Raw genomic sequence first — 15755 nt, 5'->3', positions numbered from 1 at the left:
TGAATTTAGTCAACAGTGTCAAAACCACAAGTTGTGATGGGTTTAGAAGATCTCAGTCACTGGCTAAATCCAACGGTCCATGTTGCTACAATTTACAACATGTTTTAATTATCCACCAATACTTAATGGTATATCCAACCGTCCTGACCGATCAATTGTGGAAACCCAATTAATAGCAAATAAATATCATTAATTTCATGTCACGGTTAATTGGAAAGCTTCATTCGGTTACGGAAATCTTTAATTAGATTTTAAAAATGAATCTCACGAATTCAAAATTACAGTTATTTGGACAATTTTTCATTCACCAATAATTTCCCAGGTATTAATTGACACTTATTATTAACCAAGAGTACACGAGATGGAGGGTGCAATGACTTTGTTTGATTAGGCATGAGGTATGTTTTTCCGTTAGTTTCGGAGCCTAACTTTACTCTTTGCTTAAGAAAGCTCTTGTATAGGCCCGGTAATGGTCTGTAATCCGCACCATAACCAGACCAAGCCATCGTACGGAACTTCCCATCACTAGTCCAAGCCAAACCATTTAGCATCCCTCGTAAACCAAACCAATTCAAACCCCGTGGCTTTTTCAATCCACACCAAACCAGACCATTTGCTTTCATATGGATTTCAAACCATTCCCAGACCCCCAAATCCCAATCTCCATTTCACCCTTCTCTCTTCCCTTGCCGAATTGCGCATGTGGACCAACGGCCGGCGGAGCGAGCCTCAGTCGGCAGCAAGCAAGCAAGCAGCCTTCCACCGCCATCCTCCTCCTCCTCGCCGCGGTGGCGCTCGCCCCGCCATGAGGCCACGAGATCTCGTCGCCTTCCTCCTCCTCCTCGCCACGGTGGCGCTCGCCCCGCCCCCTTCTGCCGCCGTCTGCGTCCCGCGGGGGAAGCCCGCCTTCCACGGGGGCTTGGCCGGCCGACGTCGCCGGCGGCGCGATTCAGTCAGCTGAGAGAGATTGGGATTTGGGTGTCAGGGAGGAATCGGGGAGAGAGGAGGCTTGGGGAGTAGACAACGCACAGCCCGTTTAGAACCCATTGGAACCCATGGATTGAAACGAACCATTTGCCCCACAGATCGAACCGAACCAAACTGAGTTCTCCTAAGAACCGCACCAAACCAACCCGTTTGTGAACATAACCCATTCCTTCCCGCCCAAAGAAAATCCATTTAAGAACCCGACCCATTAAAACCGTTTAAAACCAAACCATTACCAGGCCTACTCTTGTATCCGCCAAAAAGATATCCAAGACGATTTTATATTCTTATGAATATGCTTACATGGAAAATATAAACTCCATATGTCAAATCTGCATCTCGAAAAACTGTACGTCTGTGTATTTTGAAAGGGAGTACTTTGGACAACAAAAATTAACAGATCAACGTTGTGTTTATGCCTTTCTGGCTAGGACGGTTGTTTACAATTGCACTCCTACTCTGTACGGTAAGCGTAAGAGACCATCACGCAAATGGCAAAAGTAGCCACTCGTAGGCAGGTGCGGCGTAGAGGCTCCGTGACCGTGAGAGGCTGAGAGCTGCTTTCAGACGAGCCACGAAGACCGATTCACTGCTTCCGGATTTTGACGTGAGTCGATCATGCGATCAATCAACTAATATTAAATTCCATTACAACTCGGGGAAAAGAAAATTATGTCTAGACTACAAATTTCGTTTCGCTTCAATTCCTACGACCTTGCTACACGTGGCGGTGTTGCATCCATGTGAACTTGGTCACGGAACATCCCCGATTATTCAGCACAGGATAGAAATACTGAGTTGTCAGTAGCACATTTTCTTTTGGCAGCAGCAGCCAGCTGCTCAACTTTCCATTTTTCGTGCGACCGGAATCACCCAAAGACATCATTTCGTGTATATTGATTGATGTTACGCGCACTCCGTGTGTGATCTACACCGGCTGTCGAGATGTAATGTAGCCGGAAAGGGACCTTAATGGTTGGAAAATGACATGAGAGTCGGCTGTCTTTTTTTAGGATGTATGTGTGTGGAGTGTGGACTCTTGTTTTTAGGGGAGTCTTTGTGTGGACTTGGTAAATCCAAAGCAAAACACGGATCTGTTGGCTAGCCGGCCCATCAAGAGCACAAAGCAACAGCTAGTCATCTACAGCCTTGTCACCATAGAAGTACCCGTGGGCCGTGGAGCGGCTAGTTCGGGCTCAGGACGCTAGTTCGGGAACAAGGGGCCCGGCGCCACCACGGCCGGCCGGGTAAACTGGCGGGCCGGGGGTAAAAGAAGGTGATCACTCAAAAAAAAAAAGGCAAGGCGGAGGCCGCCAAGTTCACCGTGCCGTCCGTGCAGAGGAATAGATCTTGCACGCGGAGCCGTGGATCAAGCAAACTGGGAGGCCGGTTAGGTACGGCATGTGGGCGTAAGAGCGATCAAGATCATAGCAACCTGCGCTCGCTACGCTTTGTGTGTCCGGTCTGACACGGAGATAAGTCGATATCAATTTGCATGGGCGTGGCAATTTCGCCGGTAAAACAAGACGTATCACATGCATGCGTTTCGGATCGTTAATCAACAAAACAGGGTCGCTGATGAAAAGGGAAAAATCAACAAAACAGAGTACTGCAAAACGTGCCAAGAAAAATCCCCATCGCTGCTTCGTACACACAACCTTTAATCTGCTCTTGCCATTCCGCAGCCACAAAGTAATGACCTTCCTAAATGAATTGACTGCATACACCACACAGTATGCATTGTAATACGACTATCTCTGTACCCATACCAGTCCCTCAGAGGCTGGCTCAGTCTCGACGGATCAAGACGTGAGGCCGGCCGTGAACCTGACGCCGGTGGGCGGCAACCACATGTTCCCCTCGATGAACTGCGCCACGGTGAAGTTGCTGGCCTCCGCGGGGCTCGTCATCACGTGGTACCCGGGCCAGCCGACCCTCCCCGCAACGCCCGCGCCAGGGCCCGTGTTCATGTACTCCCCGTAGTAGAGCGTGTCGAGCGCGTAGTCCCCGTCCCACGCGAGCCACCCTTCGGGCCGCACCACGGCGCCGATGTACGACTGCATAAACACCACCCTGGAGAACTCCTTCCACGGCCTGCCCAAGTAAGTCTGCGTTGCGGCCTGCTTGTTGTTGCTGCCGCTCCGGTTGGCTGCGGCGGCGAGGAGATCGTCGTGGGCGGAGACGTTGCAGAACTGGAAGGCGAAACCCGTGTTCATGGTGCCGTTGATGCGGCCCTGGGCGGTGACGGAGTTCTTCTGCTCCGGGAGCGGGGCGCGGGGCAGGAGGAGGCAGTTCTGGAACACGGCGGCGGCGTTGCCGAAGACGAAGTCCACGGTGCCCGACACGCGGCAGTCGCGGTAGAACTGCCGGAGCGAGTGCGCGTACAGCGTGTCCTGGTGGCCCTCCAAGGCGCACCGGTAGAACACGGACAGGTCCGAGTCGCACCGCAGCGCCACCGCCTGGTGCTTCGCCGGCCCCGCCGTGTTCTCGACCGTCAGGTCCCGCGCCATGAACCCCTTGCCCGTCACGGCTGCATGCGATGAAAATGACACTGGATTATTGGAGTGTGGTCAGAAACAGTAATTAGTCGCCTAGTCGGTCGGTCAAAACGATTGCAGATTCTGGTCGTCCTCGGCTCTCCCCTGACTCTCTGTTTTAAACCCTGGACACTCGATTAATGGGCAGGTGCTGACCGGTCAGAGACCTAGTATCCATCACGATCACGAGTTAGCGAGTGAGCCGGAACAGAGGTTGGTACAGCAGCTGCGGGAAGCAAAGCCCGGGAAAGCAAAGATATGCACATGGGGGCGTCATGCTACTGCTGATCCATAGCATGGACGTACGCGCGGCCCAGAAGCAAGAGATACGGATTCTGCTGCTGGCCGCGCGCGTAGCCGGCCTTTAGGCCAGCACTAGCCGAATCACATTGCCGTGTCGGTGATCCGACCAATCCCACTCTCTCTCTGTGTGACGGCAAGCAAAAGAAGGAAAACGACGTGCTTCATCAGCAGCAGCACCACCTCTTCTTCCATGGTTCTGCTGCTAGCGATCTACTCTAGCTTTTGGTGGCCCTTGGGAAATGTACGTACTACGACTGTCCCGTCCTTAATTTGTGGCGTGTGCGGTGTGCCTAGCTTTGGTGTTTTGTTGCCAAAATGAAAGGAAAGGACCAACACGCACCAACATAAATTTGTGTGACTCCCATCAAACATGGTGCAGCAGACACGCCAGTTAAGACATGTACTGTACGCGTAGACAAGAGCCTGACAAGAGCCCATGTTGACTTGTTGATCCAACCAGCTAGCAGCCAGCCTATGGATATCGTCGATCTCCTCAGCACAATATGTTCATTGTTGCAACCACCCGTAGCAGTGTTTAACGCGTTCTGCATGTTGTGCATTCAAGGCGGTCGATCGGACTGATCAGGGAAGGGCGTCAGGACTGAGTCAGGACTTGAATGTGCACGGCTAGAGATGAGAGGAATACAGTAGTGTATTGGACGCATGGAGGCCGGACATCGATCAGTGTACACCCTACACAGTACACTACACTGTACGCTCACAAATGCACCGACCCGACCTTCCTTCCCAGAGGCTTCCAAGTTCCAAAGTTCAAATGCAGCCAGCCCCACTTGCGCAACCAGAAGCCAGGCACATGCACGCAAAGAGCAAGCAGGAAAAGCAGCGGCGTACGTACTCGTTCCTACCGTGTACCGCCGCAGGCCTCTCTGACACACCAAAGATGTCGGTCGTCCAAAAAAGAAAATGGTACTGTACCTAGCTTGCGCGGTTATTTCCCGAATTCCCGTGCTCTGTTTAATTATTTCCGGCCTATGGTACAACGCACAGGCACAGCATGAGACCGGAGAGTCGTACCGCTGCAAATGCATGCACCAGAACGTACGTACGTAGGCCCGGTCGACGCTCGACAGTCCAATGATGACATCTTGACCACGTTACGTAAGCACGGGGACATACAGGTCTCGATCCTGATCGACGGTGCTCATGAGCTAAGTCGATCACAGATGCTCAGGTGAATCTTTAAGCTTACTAAAGCACGGCTAGCTAGTGGTGTCTGAACCTGATGTCGTTCTATCTAGCTAGCCATGGATGGATGTCGAATTGTCGGTCAAACGGGCTGTGAACGCGCCTTAAACTGGCAAGAACAGGATCAACTTTTCTCGAATTGAACCATTGAAGGACCGAACGAGAGAGAAAAAGGATGCTGCATGATGCACTCACCGACGGTGGCCGTGTGGTAAGTGGTGTATCCGTCGACGTAGTTCCTGCGGCCGGAGATGACGGTGGCGCCCATGCCGTCGCCCACCAGCATCACGTTCCACTTCTTCTTCTTCACCTCCACGGTCTCCTTGTACACCCCTCGCTTCACGTAGATCACGTAGCGGGCGCCGCTCTCCGACGGCGCCGCGTCCAGCGCCGCCTGCACCGTGGTGTGGTTGCCGCTCCCGTCCTGCGCCACCACGGCGTCCACCGCCAGGCCCCCCGGCCCGACCGCCATCTGCAGCAGCCGCCGCTCCCTCCGGCCCACCCAATGCGGTAGTGCCCGGCCCGTCTCGACGAGCCCGCGCCGGTCGTCGTCGTGGCCCACGGCGGCGACCTGGCCCAGCCCGTCGGCTAGCAGAGAGGTGACGGCTTCCAGCCCCGTGGAGACGAGCGAGCCCAGGATCGATCCGGTCTCGTCGAGGCCCTCCTTGCAGGTGTCCTGGTTGCCGAGCGCGCCGCTGAGCCAGGACCGGACGTCGGCGTGCGCGTCGCCGGTGCCGGGGCGTGAGCTGCTGCTGCTGGAGGACGAGGAAGACGAAGACATGGACCAGGAGAGCTCGTCGGAGGAGAGGTCGAGGAGATCGAGGCAGTCGGCGACGGCGGAGGTGAGGCGCAGGTCGCCGCCGCCGAGGATGCCGCCGATGGGGAAGGAGGAGATGATGGAGACCACGCCCTTGATCGCCTCCAGCGTCTCGCGCAGCGTGGACACCAGCTCCGGCGAGATGCCATTCGTGGACTTAGTCTTCGTTGGGGGATTCTTTGATGGGGAAGGGGTCAGCGGGTGCGCATTGGTGAGGAGGAGGAGGCCGAGGGCTATGGTGAGGAGGAGCCGGGCCGTGGAGCTCGGAGACGTCGGTGCCATGGCTCTGCTCCGGCCTAGCTTTAGCTAGCAGGTGTGAGTGGCCGAGTGTGGCTCTGTGTTTGCTTTGCTTGCTTGGGGTATATATGAGTGTTTACTCGCTCCGTCAGCAATGATAATTGAAAGGTTAGTTGCTGATGAATTGATGAGGGGAGAGAAATGATAATTGAAAGGTTAGTTGCTGATGAATTGATGAGGGGAGAGAGTCAACAGAGGGTACCTGCCCCTCTCGAAGCAACACGAAGATACCTGTGTAGTTACGCGGACACCTTGTTTGCAATTGCACCGAAGGATGGGAGAGATATTGCCAAAGGAAAGCAGATTGTTGGTGTTGCTGATCGCAAAGTGAAGGAGATCAAGACCAGACCGACAGTTCGCAATGCTACCTGGCCTTTTCCGGATGAAGGCTGGGTTTCTGTGGCTACGGATGGATCATTTAAGGAGGGCGAGGCTGGGCTAGGTGCAGTGATTCGTGATCATACTGGTGCTGTGCTTGCCTCCCTCCATCGTTTTGTGCCTCATTGTTCGGATGCACTTGTTGCCGAAGCAGAAGCTGCGCTGGGAGGCCTCAAGTTGGCAGTGGATGTGACTAACCTGCCATTGCTTCTTCAACTTGACTGTGAGGTGTTAGTTCAGGCACTGAACTCGAATGCCATGAGGCTTCATTCTCTCTGAGCTGCGGCAATTTGTTCTTGGAGATCGTGAGCTTTTAGTCAAGAAGATTAGGGTTGCAGATTTGTTAGCAAACTTTGCGCGGGAGGTTCGAAGATCAGATTGCCTGTTGAATCAACCTCATCCGTGTGTTTCTGCAGCGGTTGCTGCTGATCCTATTCATGATTAATAAAGCTCACTTTCCGGAAAAAAAAAAACAGAGGGTGATGGGTCAGGGCATGTGGCTGTCTCTTGAGCTTGGACAGTGTGTACTTGTATAGAGAGTACAATGTCGGTCAGGACGTACAGGACAGGGCTCAGGACTCAAGAAAACAAGTTGGCACTGCATGTAAGTGAGGGGATACGCCACACACGGCTCTGCTTTGCTCTTCTGATGCGTATGTCAATCGGTGGGTTAATTGGGTCTTAGACCAATTCTATAGCTGACCGCGTTGGCTTGATTGGCCAATTGCAACTTTAGTGTACACCTGATTGCCCAGTTGCGTTTTCTTTCTATGCCACACCATCAAACATGCACCGGACAACACACTTTTGCAGTATTTGTATCACCTTCAAAGTTGTTGGTAGGCGGAGCCTGAAAGTTATGCGTTGACGTAGCGTAGTGGAGTGCTTGCGTGTAACGTCGTGAATGTATGTTTGTGTGCACATATATATGCATGTGTATTTGGTGTTTCCGAAGAAGTTGTGTCAATATATGCTGCTCGCCGTTGATAGAACGCGCATTGGCACTTTTTAGCTTTCGACCTTTTCGTCCTTAATTAATAATTACGTATGCTTTGTCTATATCATCCTTCGCCTCTCTTTGGACCTTGTAGTGCAGTGGGCGACGGGTCGATCCTTCGAGGGGAAGGAAATGTGGGGCGGCAGCTCTGTCATCTGTGCGCGCGCCTAGACCGGCCACCGGACCCATGGTTGTTGTTGGGTGGGATGTATCCAATATCCATGCACTATATATGTTTGGCGTATAAAGCGCAAAAGAGCATGTTGCTTCGTGGCTTCGTGCCAGAGCTCAGTGTTGCCTGTACTGCCGTGAATTCCTGGGTGCATGGTGTGGAGATCGAGTGGAGTCCAACTAGTTGGTACTTCCTCTGATACTGAATAATTCTTCACTCAAATTTGTACAAATATGTATGTGTCTATTTTTAAAAAGCGTCTAAATACATGTAATATTTCGACAACAATTTATGATCGGAGGAAGTAACGGTGTCCTTTAGCCAAGTCAGGAGCACCAAGCCTGTGCATATGCGGCTGAACCGTCTGTCTTATTCGCGATCAAAGATGAGTAAACTACGATCAATGCATGCTGGAGTAGCTTGTTTGAGTGAAACCAAATGCAGGCCCCGTTTGGAACAGAGAAACTCAAAACATAAGAATAGGAAAAAACACAGGGATAGAAAAGAAATGCATGTGCAAAACAGAGAAATCATGAACACGTGAAAGTTTTGCAAAAACCTGTTTGGAACACAGAAAACTGAAAACACAGTAATGTTTCTACATAAAGATAAAATAAGATTAAATTCATTTTATTTTCTCTATATTAGATAACGATTGCATCTGCATAGAAAACTTGTAATGAAAGTTTGGAACACATGAAAAAATATATTGAGATTATTGACATATACTATTAAGAATCACAATCATATTTTATTAATTAGCACATCTTCAACTAGTCTCTCTCCTGTTTCTTCCCCTCCCTCTCTTCCTGTCTCCTCTCAGTACGGGCTAGTTCTGTATGTCAGAAGCCCACAACGCAGCTGCAGGCTGCAGCCTCGGTCTTACACGCTCGAGTGAAAAAAAGAGATGCTAGTGGATGTTTATATTCCCGTGCAATTCCTGTGAAAGCAAAGGAAATGGATTCCTATCCTCATACCTATTCCTACAATCCAAACGGCCCAAATGGTTCAATTCCATAGGAATCACACATTCTACATTTTTCCTGTGAAAAACTGCAATCCAAATGGGGCCGCAGTGTGCAAAGGGTTGACACAAGTATAGGCCCGATTTCGCGGAAACAATCCACTAATTAAGACCGGACTCGGTGACTCCCGTAGTCCCGTGTAGCACTGTTCCACATTGTACTGTGGATTCGTTCGCAGTTCTGAACCACATGTACGTCTGGCACTCACAAACATGAAAATATAGAATGTGTATGCATCTCATTCGATCTCACCGACACATGCAGCCAGTCCAGTCGCTGCAGCCTCTGCCGCGGCAGCAATAAACACAACGCGCGCGACCGAACGGTATGACGAGACAGCTGATTCAGCTTCACCCACAGTGTGCCCTTTACTGCCTTCAGGCTTCAGCGAGGCGCCGCGCCCGGGACATGTTTTATTTGTTCCCCCGGTGCCGAGGCCATGTCCCATCGGAGCAAGTACACCGACGAGGGTGGCGCCTCGATGATGTCGTGGCTGCGAGATGACGAAGTAAGTTATGCCACTAGTCAGGTTTGGTAAATCTTAATTTTGATTCTCTGTTTGGTTGATAGGAAGCAGGAAATCAAAGGGGTTTTACGAATTCACGGTGGCATTCTTTTGCCGAGGCCCCTTCACTGGGTCACACGTTGGACACGTCAATGCTACGTGGCCACTTAACCACGGGTGAACTACCAAATGCCACATTTGGACCTCAGGTGATTCGACAAAGCCAATTTCGTGACCACAGTGCGAGTTTTGCGACTTGGAGGACTAAACTGAACACCAATGGCAAGTCCAAGGACGCCAATGCTCCTACAGTTTTGATTCAAAAAAGCGACCTCTTGGGAGGGAAATAAATAGCACTAGCAAGCAAACGGGCGTACATAAACAATGTCAGGGACAGGAACAAACTTGAAGAGTCATAGGATAAATTCACGCCTCCATTGACAGCTCACAGATGTACCAGAGCAGCAAGACCTAGAGGAGCAATCCACGCAGTCTACAGAAAGGTCCCCAAGGTAACTGAACCATAACCATAGTTGGCAATACGCAACAAGTGACGGACACTAAGGCGTCCTGTTCTCTGGGCAGAATCAGTCAACCCCGGTACGTGGCGGTCCTAAATTTCGCCGTCCCAGAATTCATCGAGGGTCTTGTAAACGCTGTCTGGATTAACAATGAAGTCGCACGTGAGCAGCCTAACCTGGAGATCACAACGACAACAAAATACGGCAGGTCAGAAATAAGTCAATAACCGGTGCTCTACATGTACTCAAGCTGGCGCTTTGAATCGGACACATGGAAAATGCATATCGTAGTTCTTTGATAGTCAACAATACTGCAACTAATCAGGGATCAGGATTCAGAATGGCATTAGCACCATGTATCCATCTCTACGGAATAGTAAGAACCTGAAATTGATTGCCGATGAGAGAAACAACGTTTTCCTGATAAGGTCAACCAGCACGCATTAACCACTACTACACAGCGAAGTGGTAATTCAGTTCTATTAGTGTTGATCTCTTAAAAAGAACAGCCATCCACTCCAATGCCATTGAACGAAACAGTAGACCATCCAGACTCAGGTTGTAAACGGCGCCCGTTTACTGTACGCTTACCGCCGTTTAGGTGCAGCACTGTGGAAATGTGGTGAAAAGAGTAACGTAGATTAGATCATGGGTGGACACACGTGGAGAGCTGCCCCCACTTGATTTTTTTGGCCCATTTATATTTGGCCCATATATAAGAAGCATGCCCTCACTCAGCCCACAAAAATACCCCCACTTGGCCCATTTTGCACCATTTGCCCCCTCTCAATTTATTTTCTGGGTCTGCCCATGGATTAGATTAGCCTGGAAACGTGAAGAAAGACGGAGAAAGGGGCCTTGGCGGGCAAAAAACGGGCGCCGCCTGACATCCCTAATCCAGACTTGTATGTTGGGTGCCACTGCACACACTGCACAGTAAAATAAAGTCAAACATGTCAGGATGTAAACGGCGGCCCGCTTGTGTCCGTTTAATAACCGTTTATGACTTTTACAGGCTAAAAGTTTTTTTCTGAAAAAAAACACTAGAATAACTAGGAAGCGGTCTTTGCAGGCGCTGTTCACACCGCCGTTTACATCCTTACAAACATGGATAAGTATTTTCTTGAGTCACTGGTTGGAAAAAGAAGCGTATCGAGTCACATCAAATATGATTACGGTAACAGAATCCAAAAAAAAAAATCAAATCAAATAAACTAACACACGAGCAAAAACCTCCTCGCCCTTACCCTCGGCTTCCTAAAATTCTACTTAATTGTAAGTTCAAAGTTAAGATTTCTGATGGGTGTTTGGAACGTAAGTTTATTACATATAGAGAGATTTTTAAATTTGGTGCCAAATCAACGTAACTTTTTACTACTAAATTATATAAATCCGCTCCTGTCTGGTAAAAGAATCCTGCCAAGGCACATCACAGCTAAAAGTAGACAGTAAATCTCCATATGACGTTGCATAACTAACCTGCTTAATCTCAGAGAACTTTGCAAGCAAGTCGTCTGGAATAGACCAGTCATTAACATCAAGGTTCTGCTTTATCCGTTCTTCACTCACGCTCTTTGGGAGTACACCGTGACCCATCTGAATGTTCCAGCGCAGCGCCACTTGCGCAGGAGTTTTACCAAGCTTCTCTGCGACTGAGATGACGATGGGATCTTTAAGGACCTTACCATTCATCCATTTTGAACCGGGTGAACTTAGTGGGGAGTACGCCTGCGAAATGCAGATGCAGCATTATAATCCAAAGCATAAGGTTTTCCAAAATAAATAAATGTACAAGCACCACTTGCCACCCCCTCGACTGAAAAAATATATAATTAGACAGCAGACTTACAGAGAGGTGAACACCAGTCGATTGGCAAAAAGTATGAAGTTTAGATTGCTGCCAACCAGGATGGCACTCCACCTGGTTAACAGCTGCAGGTATGCGAGCTACAGAAAGCAAGTCACCCAATTTCTTCGATGAGAAGTTACTCACGCCAATTGCACGAGCTTTGCCAGCATCATGTAACTTCTCCATTGCTCCCCATGTAGCTGGGATGTCAGGTGGTATGTAGTTTTCAGCGTTGCCAATGTTGGTTCCCTTTTTGACTCTAAATGGCAACTGGATCTAAAAAAAATGTACATGTGATTAATTTTTTTATTTGACATTATTCAAACACAACATGCTAAACCCTTTCGGCAAACAATAATCTAACTCAAAAATTAGACAGATGTATTAAACAATAAACCCCAAAAGTAACCTCAAGACTTAACCAGCAGAAGTCGACAATACAATGCCAGTCGACACCAAAATGGATACGGAGAAACATCCATACGTGTCATTACCACATGAACAGCGGACATCAATGGCAAATCTGGTAACATTGGAACTAATGGCAAATGTGTACATTTCTTTGGATTCCATAAGGTTAATTGAATTTTATTGTCGTTATACAACAGGACTCAAGAAATAGCTTCCTGCATATACAATGGATGATAGAGTAGAGGGAACGATATTTCCAGTTTTCACTCTTCACATCAAAATCTCTGAATAGAATCATCATCGACTAACACATGTAACACAAACTGTTGATTACTCAATGAAATTTTGAACGGTGATTTATTGGTTCACAAAAATGTCAGTTTACCATTGATTAACAGAGGGGAATTATCTTTTACGAAAAAAGGAATGGAAAATGTATAAAATGGCCTACACGTAAATTGATGCCATTGGTCGTGAAGCAAGACATAGAAGATAGAGAAACCATAACTGAGTGATTAAAACATTGAACAATAACTCTTCAACAGGAAGATCCATGCAACTTACAAGGTAAAGATCCAAGTACTCAAGCTGCAAGTCATTCAAGGAATCACCAAGTGCCTCCGGCACATCTTCAGGGGCATGATGACCGCACCTGAAAAGGCCCAGCAATTATTTTATTTTATTTTGCCCGGCACTATTAGCAATGGGTTAGACATGAAATACTACATGAGAGATAACTAAAGGGTATCGCCAGAGAATGGGCTTACCATAGCTGAGAGGTGATAAACAAATCTTCACGCTTGACTACACCCTCTTCAAATAGTTTCTTCAGAGCCAAACCTACCTGGAGAACCCATAAAAAATAATTTTGCTGATCGTTACACAACATAAACAGAGACAACTTTGGACATAAAACATGTATTTTATGTTAGAAGAGACGATTGCCATCTTAATTCGATACCTGTGCTCTAAAGTACTTGAAACTGACATCTCAGTGCCCCTGCTTTTTTTTTCATGGAAAAAGGTAGGTGGTCAACTTACCTCTTTCTAAATCAGTTCACAAAAATTCAATATGTCACCATCCAGGAGCTAGCACAACCACTGAAGAGATAGGGATAAGGGAGATCCGGCTTCCCGAGCTTAAAACGGTTGGATCTTCCATCTCCTGATTCTTCTGGTATTGTTTTCTTTCTCCATCGTGCTGCCTTCCACTGCTCAGATTTGCGGCTGCATCACGCCATGACCCAATCGAGCTCTAGGCCATGCGTAATTTACTCTTTTCTAAAACCTCATCCAAAATTGGTTCTTTCTTCTTCATGGACGGATTGCGGATTTCCATTTGTCGTTGAGGTGCCGTTGAGGCAGGTCTGCAGGACGGCGAGCTCAGCGACCTAGCGCCGCGGCTACGGGGCCGTGGGGAGCCACCGGCCGCTTCTGGATAGGCAAGGCGGGGTGGGTGGGTGGGGGGGGGGGGGGGGGACGGGGATGCTCCTGGAGGCGACAAGACCGGCAGCGGCGGACAGCGGTCGGCCGGTCGAAAGCGGCGGGCGGCGGCGAGGCCTCTTGAGTCCCAGAGCCAGACGCACGCGACACGCACGAGTTGGGAACCCGATTCGATTCGTTCGTGCTTCGATCTGCGTCTTCGGCCTCATGGCCTTGGCCTGGGTTGAACCGTTGCAGTGGGCTGCGCATCGGGCGGAGGTCCAGATCTTCGTTATTATGGCTGAAAAACATTCCCACAACCCGAGCCATGGCCTGAGTAACCTGGGGCCTAGCTCCACCTTCGCTAAAAAAAGAAACCTATATATTGCCTTATTCTAAAAAAAAACCTATATATTGCCCTAGCCACGGGAGAAAAAAAAAATCTCGTTTCCATCTTCGTCGGTTCCCTCCACCTCCGGTTTAGTATCTTACAGTTTACTCCCCTAACAATGAATTAACATCTGACATCATTTTAGTATCTTTTTGTAAGGTTTTTCGTGTCCTTGGCGGCCACGTCCTGACGGTGGACGCGACGACGCGCACGTTAATGATCTCCAGCTCCATCCCCATTCCGGCATGGCTATCATGGTCTACTTCATGGAGCTTTGGGATGTCATGGATGGCAATTTCGTAATTTTGGTCATCTTTCTCATCGGTTCGGCGACGATTAAATGTTTCGACAACCTGTCTTGCGAGGGGTGTGTCCCCAGCCACACGCATTCAACGATATTAAGTTCTCACCCGCTGGGAGAGCGGCTCATGCAACTCAGTAAGACCTACAAGATTACTCCAGCTTGTTTGGTACTAGTGTTTTTTTGTTGTTTTTAGGGTATTATCACTTCAAATTGAAAAACACTAGAAACCCCAAATTGTTGGTTGGTAGAAAGTGATTAGAGTGGATTATCCCCACACACAAAACACTTCATTTTTTTACCAAATTAAAACACTTCTCGTACGAGTGTTTTTAAAACACACTCTAGTGTTTAAAGTTTTTGAGAGTTTTGAGTGAACCCAAACCCCTAAAATACCAAAAAACTAGTGACTCAAGAATACACTAACACCAAAAAAACCGAAAAATACACTAACACCGAATAAAACCTTACAGAAACCAAGTTACCTCCTTCTCGTTGTCGTAAGCACTGGCGCAATCGATGTGCCGGTACCCCGCCTGCACGATTTCATTCATGCGTAAGACACATCACACACCGGTTAGCCAACATTCTCCCAACAGAAAAGATCCACACCGCACCACGCCACACCCGAAGGATCGGGAAAAGGGGAGTGAAGGCTAGAACCCCGAAGGCCGAAGCGAAGCACATAGGAGGGGAGGGAGAAAAGAAAGGGAGCACCGGAGCGTTGTTGCGAGAGACGGACCTTGACGGCGGCGTATACGGCCTCGCCGACGACGCTCGGGTCGGACTGCCAGGTTCCGAGCCCAACCGAGGGGATCTTGGCGCCGGTGTTGAGCACGAAGCCCGTCGCCATCTCCGCTCCCGGAGGCATGCAGTCACTCGAAGAGGGCATGAAGGGGGGCTGGCGAGGACGAAACGGTAGCTCGAGAGGAACCTGTAGCTTCCGCTGCTTTGTAGGACACCGGTTGATCCGTCGACTTCTCATGCCGTCTGGTGCATATAAAAATAAAAATACGGACCGGCCAGGGTGAGGGTCGAGAGCAGATATGTTATGTTAACCTACTCTACTCCGTCGTTTGTGCCGCTTTGCCGGATTCGGCTTGTATCTTTCTCCGGACGAGCAGGGAAGTTATAGATACCATTTTTGTCTGCATCGTAGAGTAGGCTGTCACAGACATGTCCAGTTTTTTTTTTTGACACGTACAGCCATATCCAGTTTGCGTTTTTATCTTACAGACCGTGTGTTCACAGCTCTCACCAAGGCGCCGCGCGCGGGACCTGCATCGGCCATCGAAAACGATAGCCCCCTGAACACGAACCGACGGGCCGGGGGTGTTGCGTGCATGTGATGTGTCCCGAGCTGCATGTGGGCCGCCACCAGCCCGCTGTGGCGCCGCGAGACATCGATGTGTGAGACCGTGATCTGGGACGCACGCAAGCATCCGAGTATCGAACACCCCTAAGCCCGTTGCAGCGTGAAATAAATTCTTGGCTTGCTTGTGATTTCGATTTTCCATCGAGGGTTAGTGGCAACCCGCTGCTTCCACACAGTGAGAACTAGATTATTATTATTTTTTGCTATTTCTCGGTCGAAGCTTTGACCGACGGAATTTTGCATCGAGACTTGCATGGATGG

General features: G+C 49.3%; 2 protein-coding genes across 3 annotated transcripts; both read right to left on the bottom strand.

Annotated features, from left to right (window-relative positions):
• Positions 1-2531: 2531 nt before the first annotated feature.
• Positions 2532-6589, bottom strand: LOC100843486 (pectinesterase/pectinesterase inhibitor PPE8B). Its single transcript, XM_003574523.4, has 2 exons — positions 5229-6589; positions 2532-3517 (listed from the first exon to the last, which is right to left on the bottom strand). Exons 1-2 carry the CDS (start codon positions 6130-6132, stop codon positions 2790-2792), a joined length of 1632 nt encoding a protein of 543 aa, XP_003574571.1. The 5' UTR covers positions 6133-6589; the 3' UTR covers positions 2532-2789.
• A 2926-nt stretch (positions 6590-9515) lies between these two features.
• Positions 9516-15100, bottom strand: LOC100843184 (NADPH-dependent aldo-keto reductase, chloroplastic). 2 transcript variants are annotated; one of them, XM_010236886.3, is made up of 7 exons: positions 14862-15095; positions 14605-14655; positions 12773-12849; positions 12570-12657; positions 11595-11870; positions 11225-11473; positions 9516-9921 (listed from the first exon to the last, which is right to left on the bottom strand). In XM_010236886.3, the coding sequence occupies exons 1-7, from the start codon at positions 15009-15011 to the stop codon at positions 9838-9840; spliced, it is 975 nt and encodes a 324-aa protein (XP_010235188.1). In that variant the 5' UTR covers positions 15012-15095; the 3' UTR covers positions 9516-9837. The 2 variants fall into 2 exon arrangements, with proteins under 2 accessions (XP_010235188.1, XP_024318255.1); XM_024462487.1 differs by lacking the exon at positions 9516-9921 and adding an exon at positions 10003-10674 and having other exon boundaries at positions 14862-15100.
• Between the last annotated feature and the right edge of the window lie 655 nt (positions 15101-15755).

The sequence above is a fragment of the Brachypodium distachyon genome, chromosome 3 (assembly GCF_000005505.3).
Source record: "Brachypodium distachyon strain Bd21 chromosome 3, Brachypodium_distachyon_v3.0, whole genome shotgun sequence".
In the NCBI taxonomy this organism is placed as follows: domain Eukaryota; kingdom Viridiplantae; phylum Streptophyta; class Magnoliopsida; order Poales; family Poaceae; genus Brachypodium; species Brachypodium distachyon.
The sequence above is the reverse complement of the archived record's forward strand: the minus strand, read 5'-3'. Positions and strand labels throughout refer to the sequence as shown.

Excerpts from the sequence above, each read along its gene's own strand:
- LOC100843486 (XM_003574523.4), bottom strand. The coding sequence starts at position 6,132 with ATGGCACCGACGTCTCCGAGCTCCACGGCCCGGCTCCTCCTCACCATA. Across the intron at positions 3,518-5,228 it reads TTACCACACGGCCACCGTCG|CCGTGACGGGCAAGGGGTTC; the intron begins GTGAGTGCATCA and ends CATCGCATGCAG.
- LOC100843184 (XM_024462487.1), bottom strand. The coding sequence starts at position 15,011 with ATGCCCTCTTCGAGTGACTGCATGCCTCCGGGAGCGGAGATGGCGACG. Across the intron at positions 14,656-14,861 it reads CCGTATACGCCGCCGTCAAG|GCGGGGTACCGGCACATCGA; the intron begins GTCCGTCTCTCG and ends GAAATCGTGCAG. Across the intron at positions 10,675-11,224 it reads AGTTCTCTGAGATTAAGCAG|TGTGTGCAGTGGCACCCAAC; the intron begins GTTAGTTATGCA and ends TTTACTGTGCAG.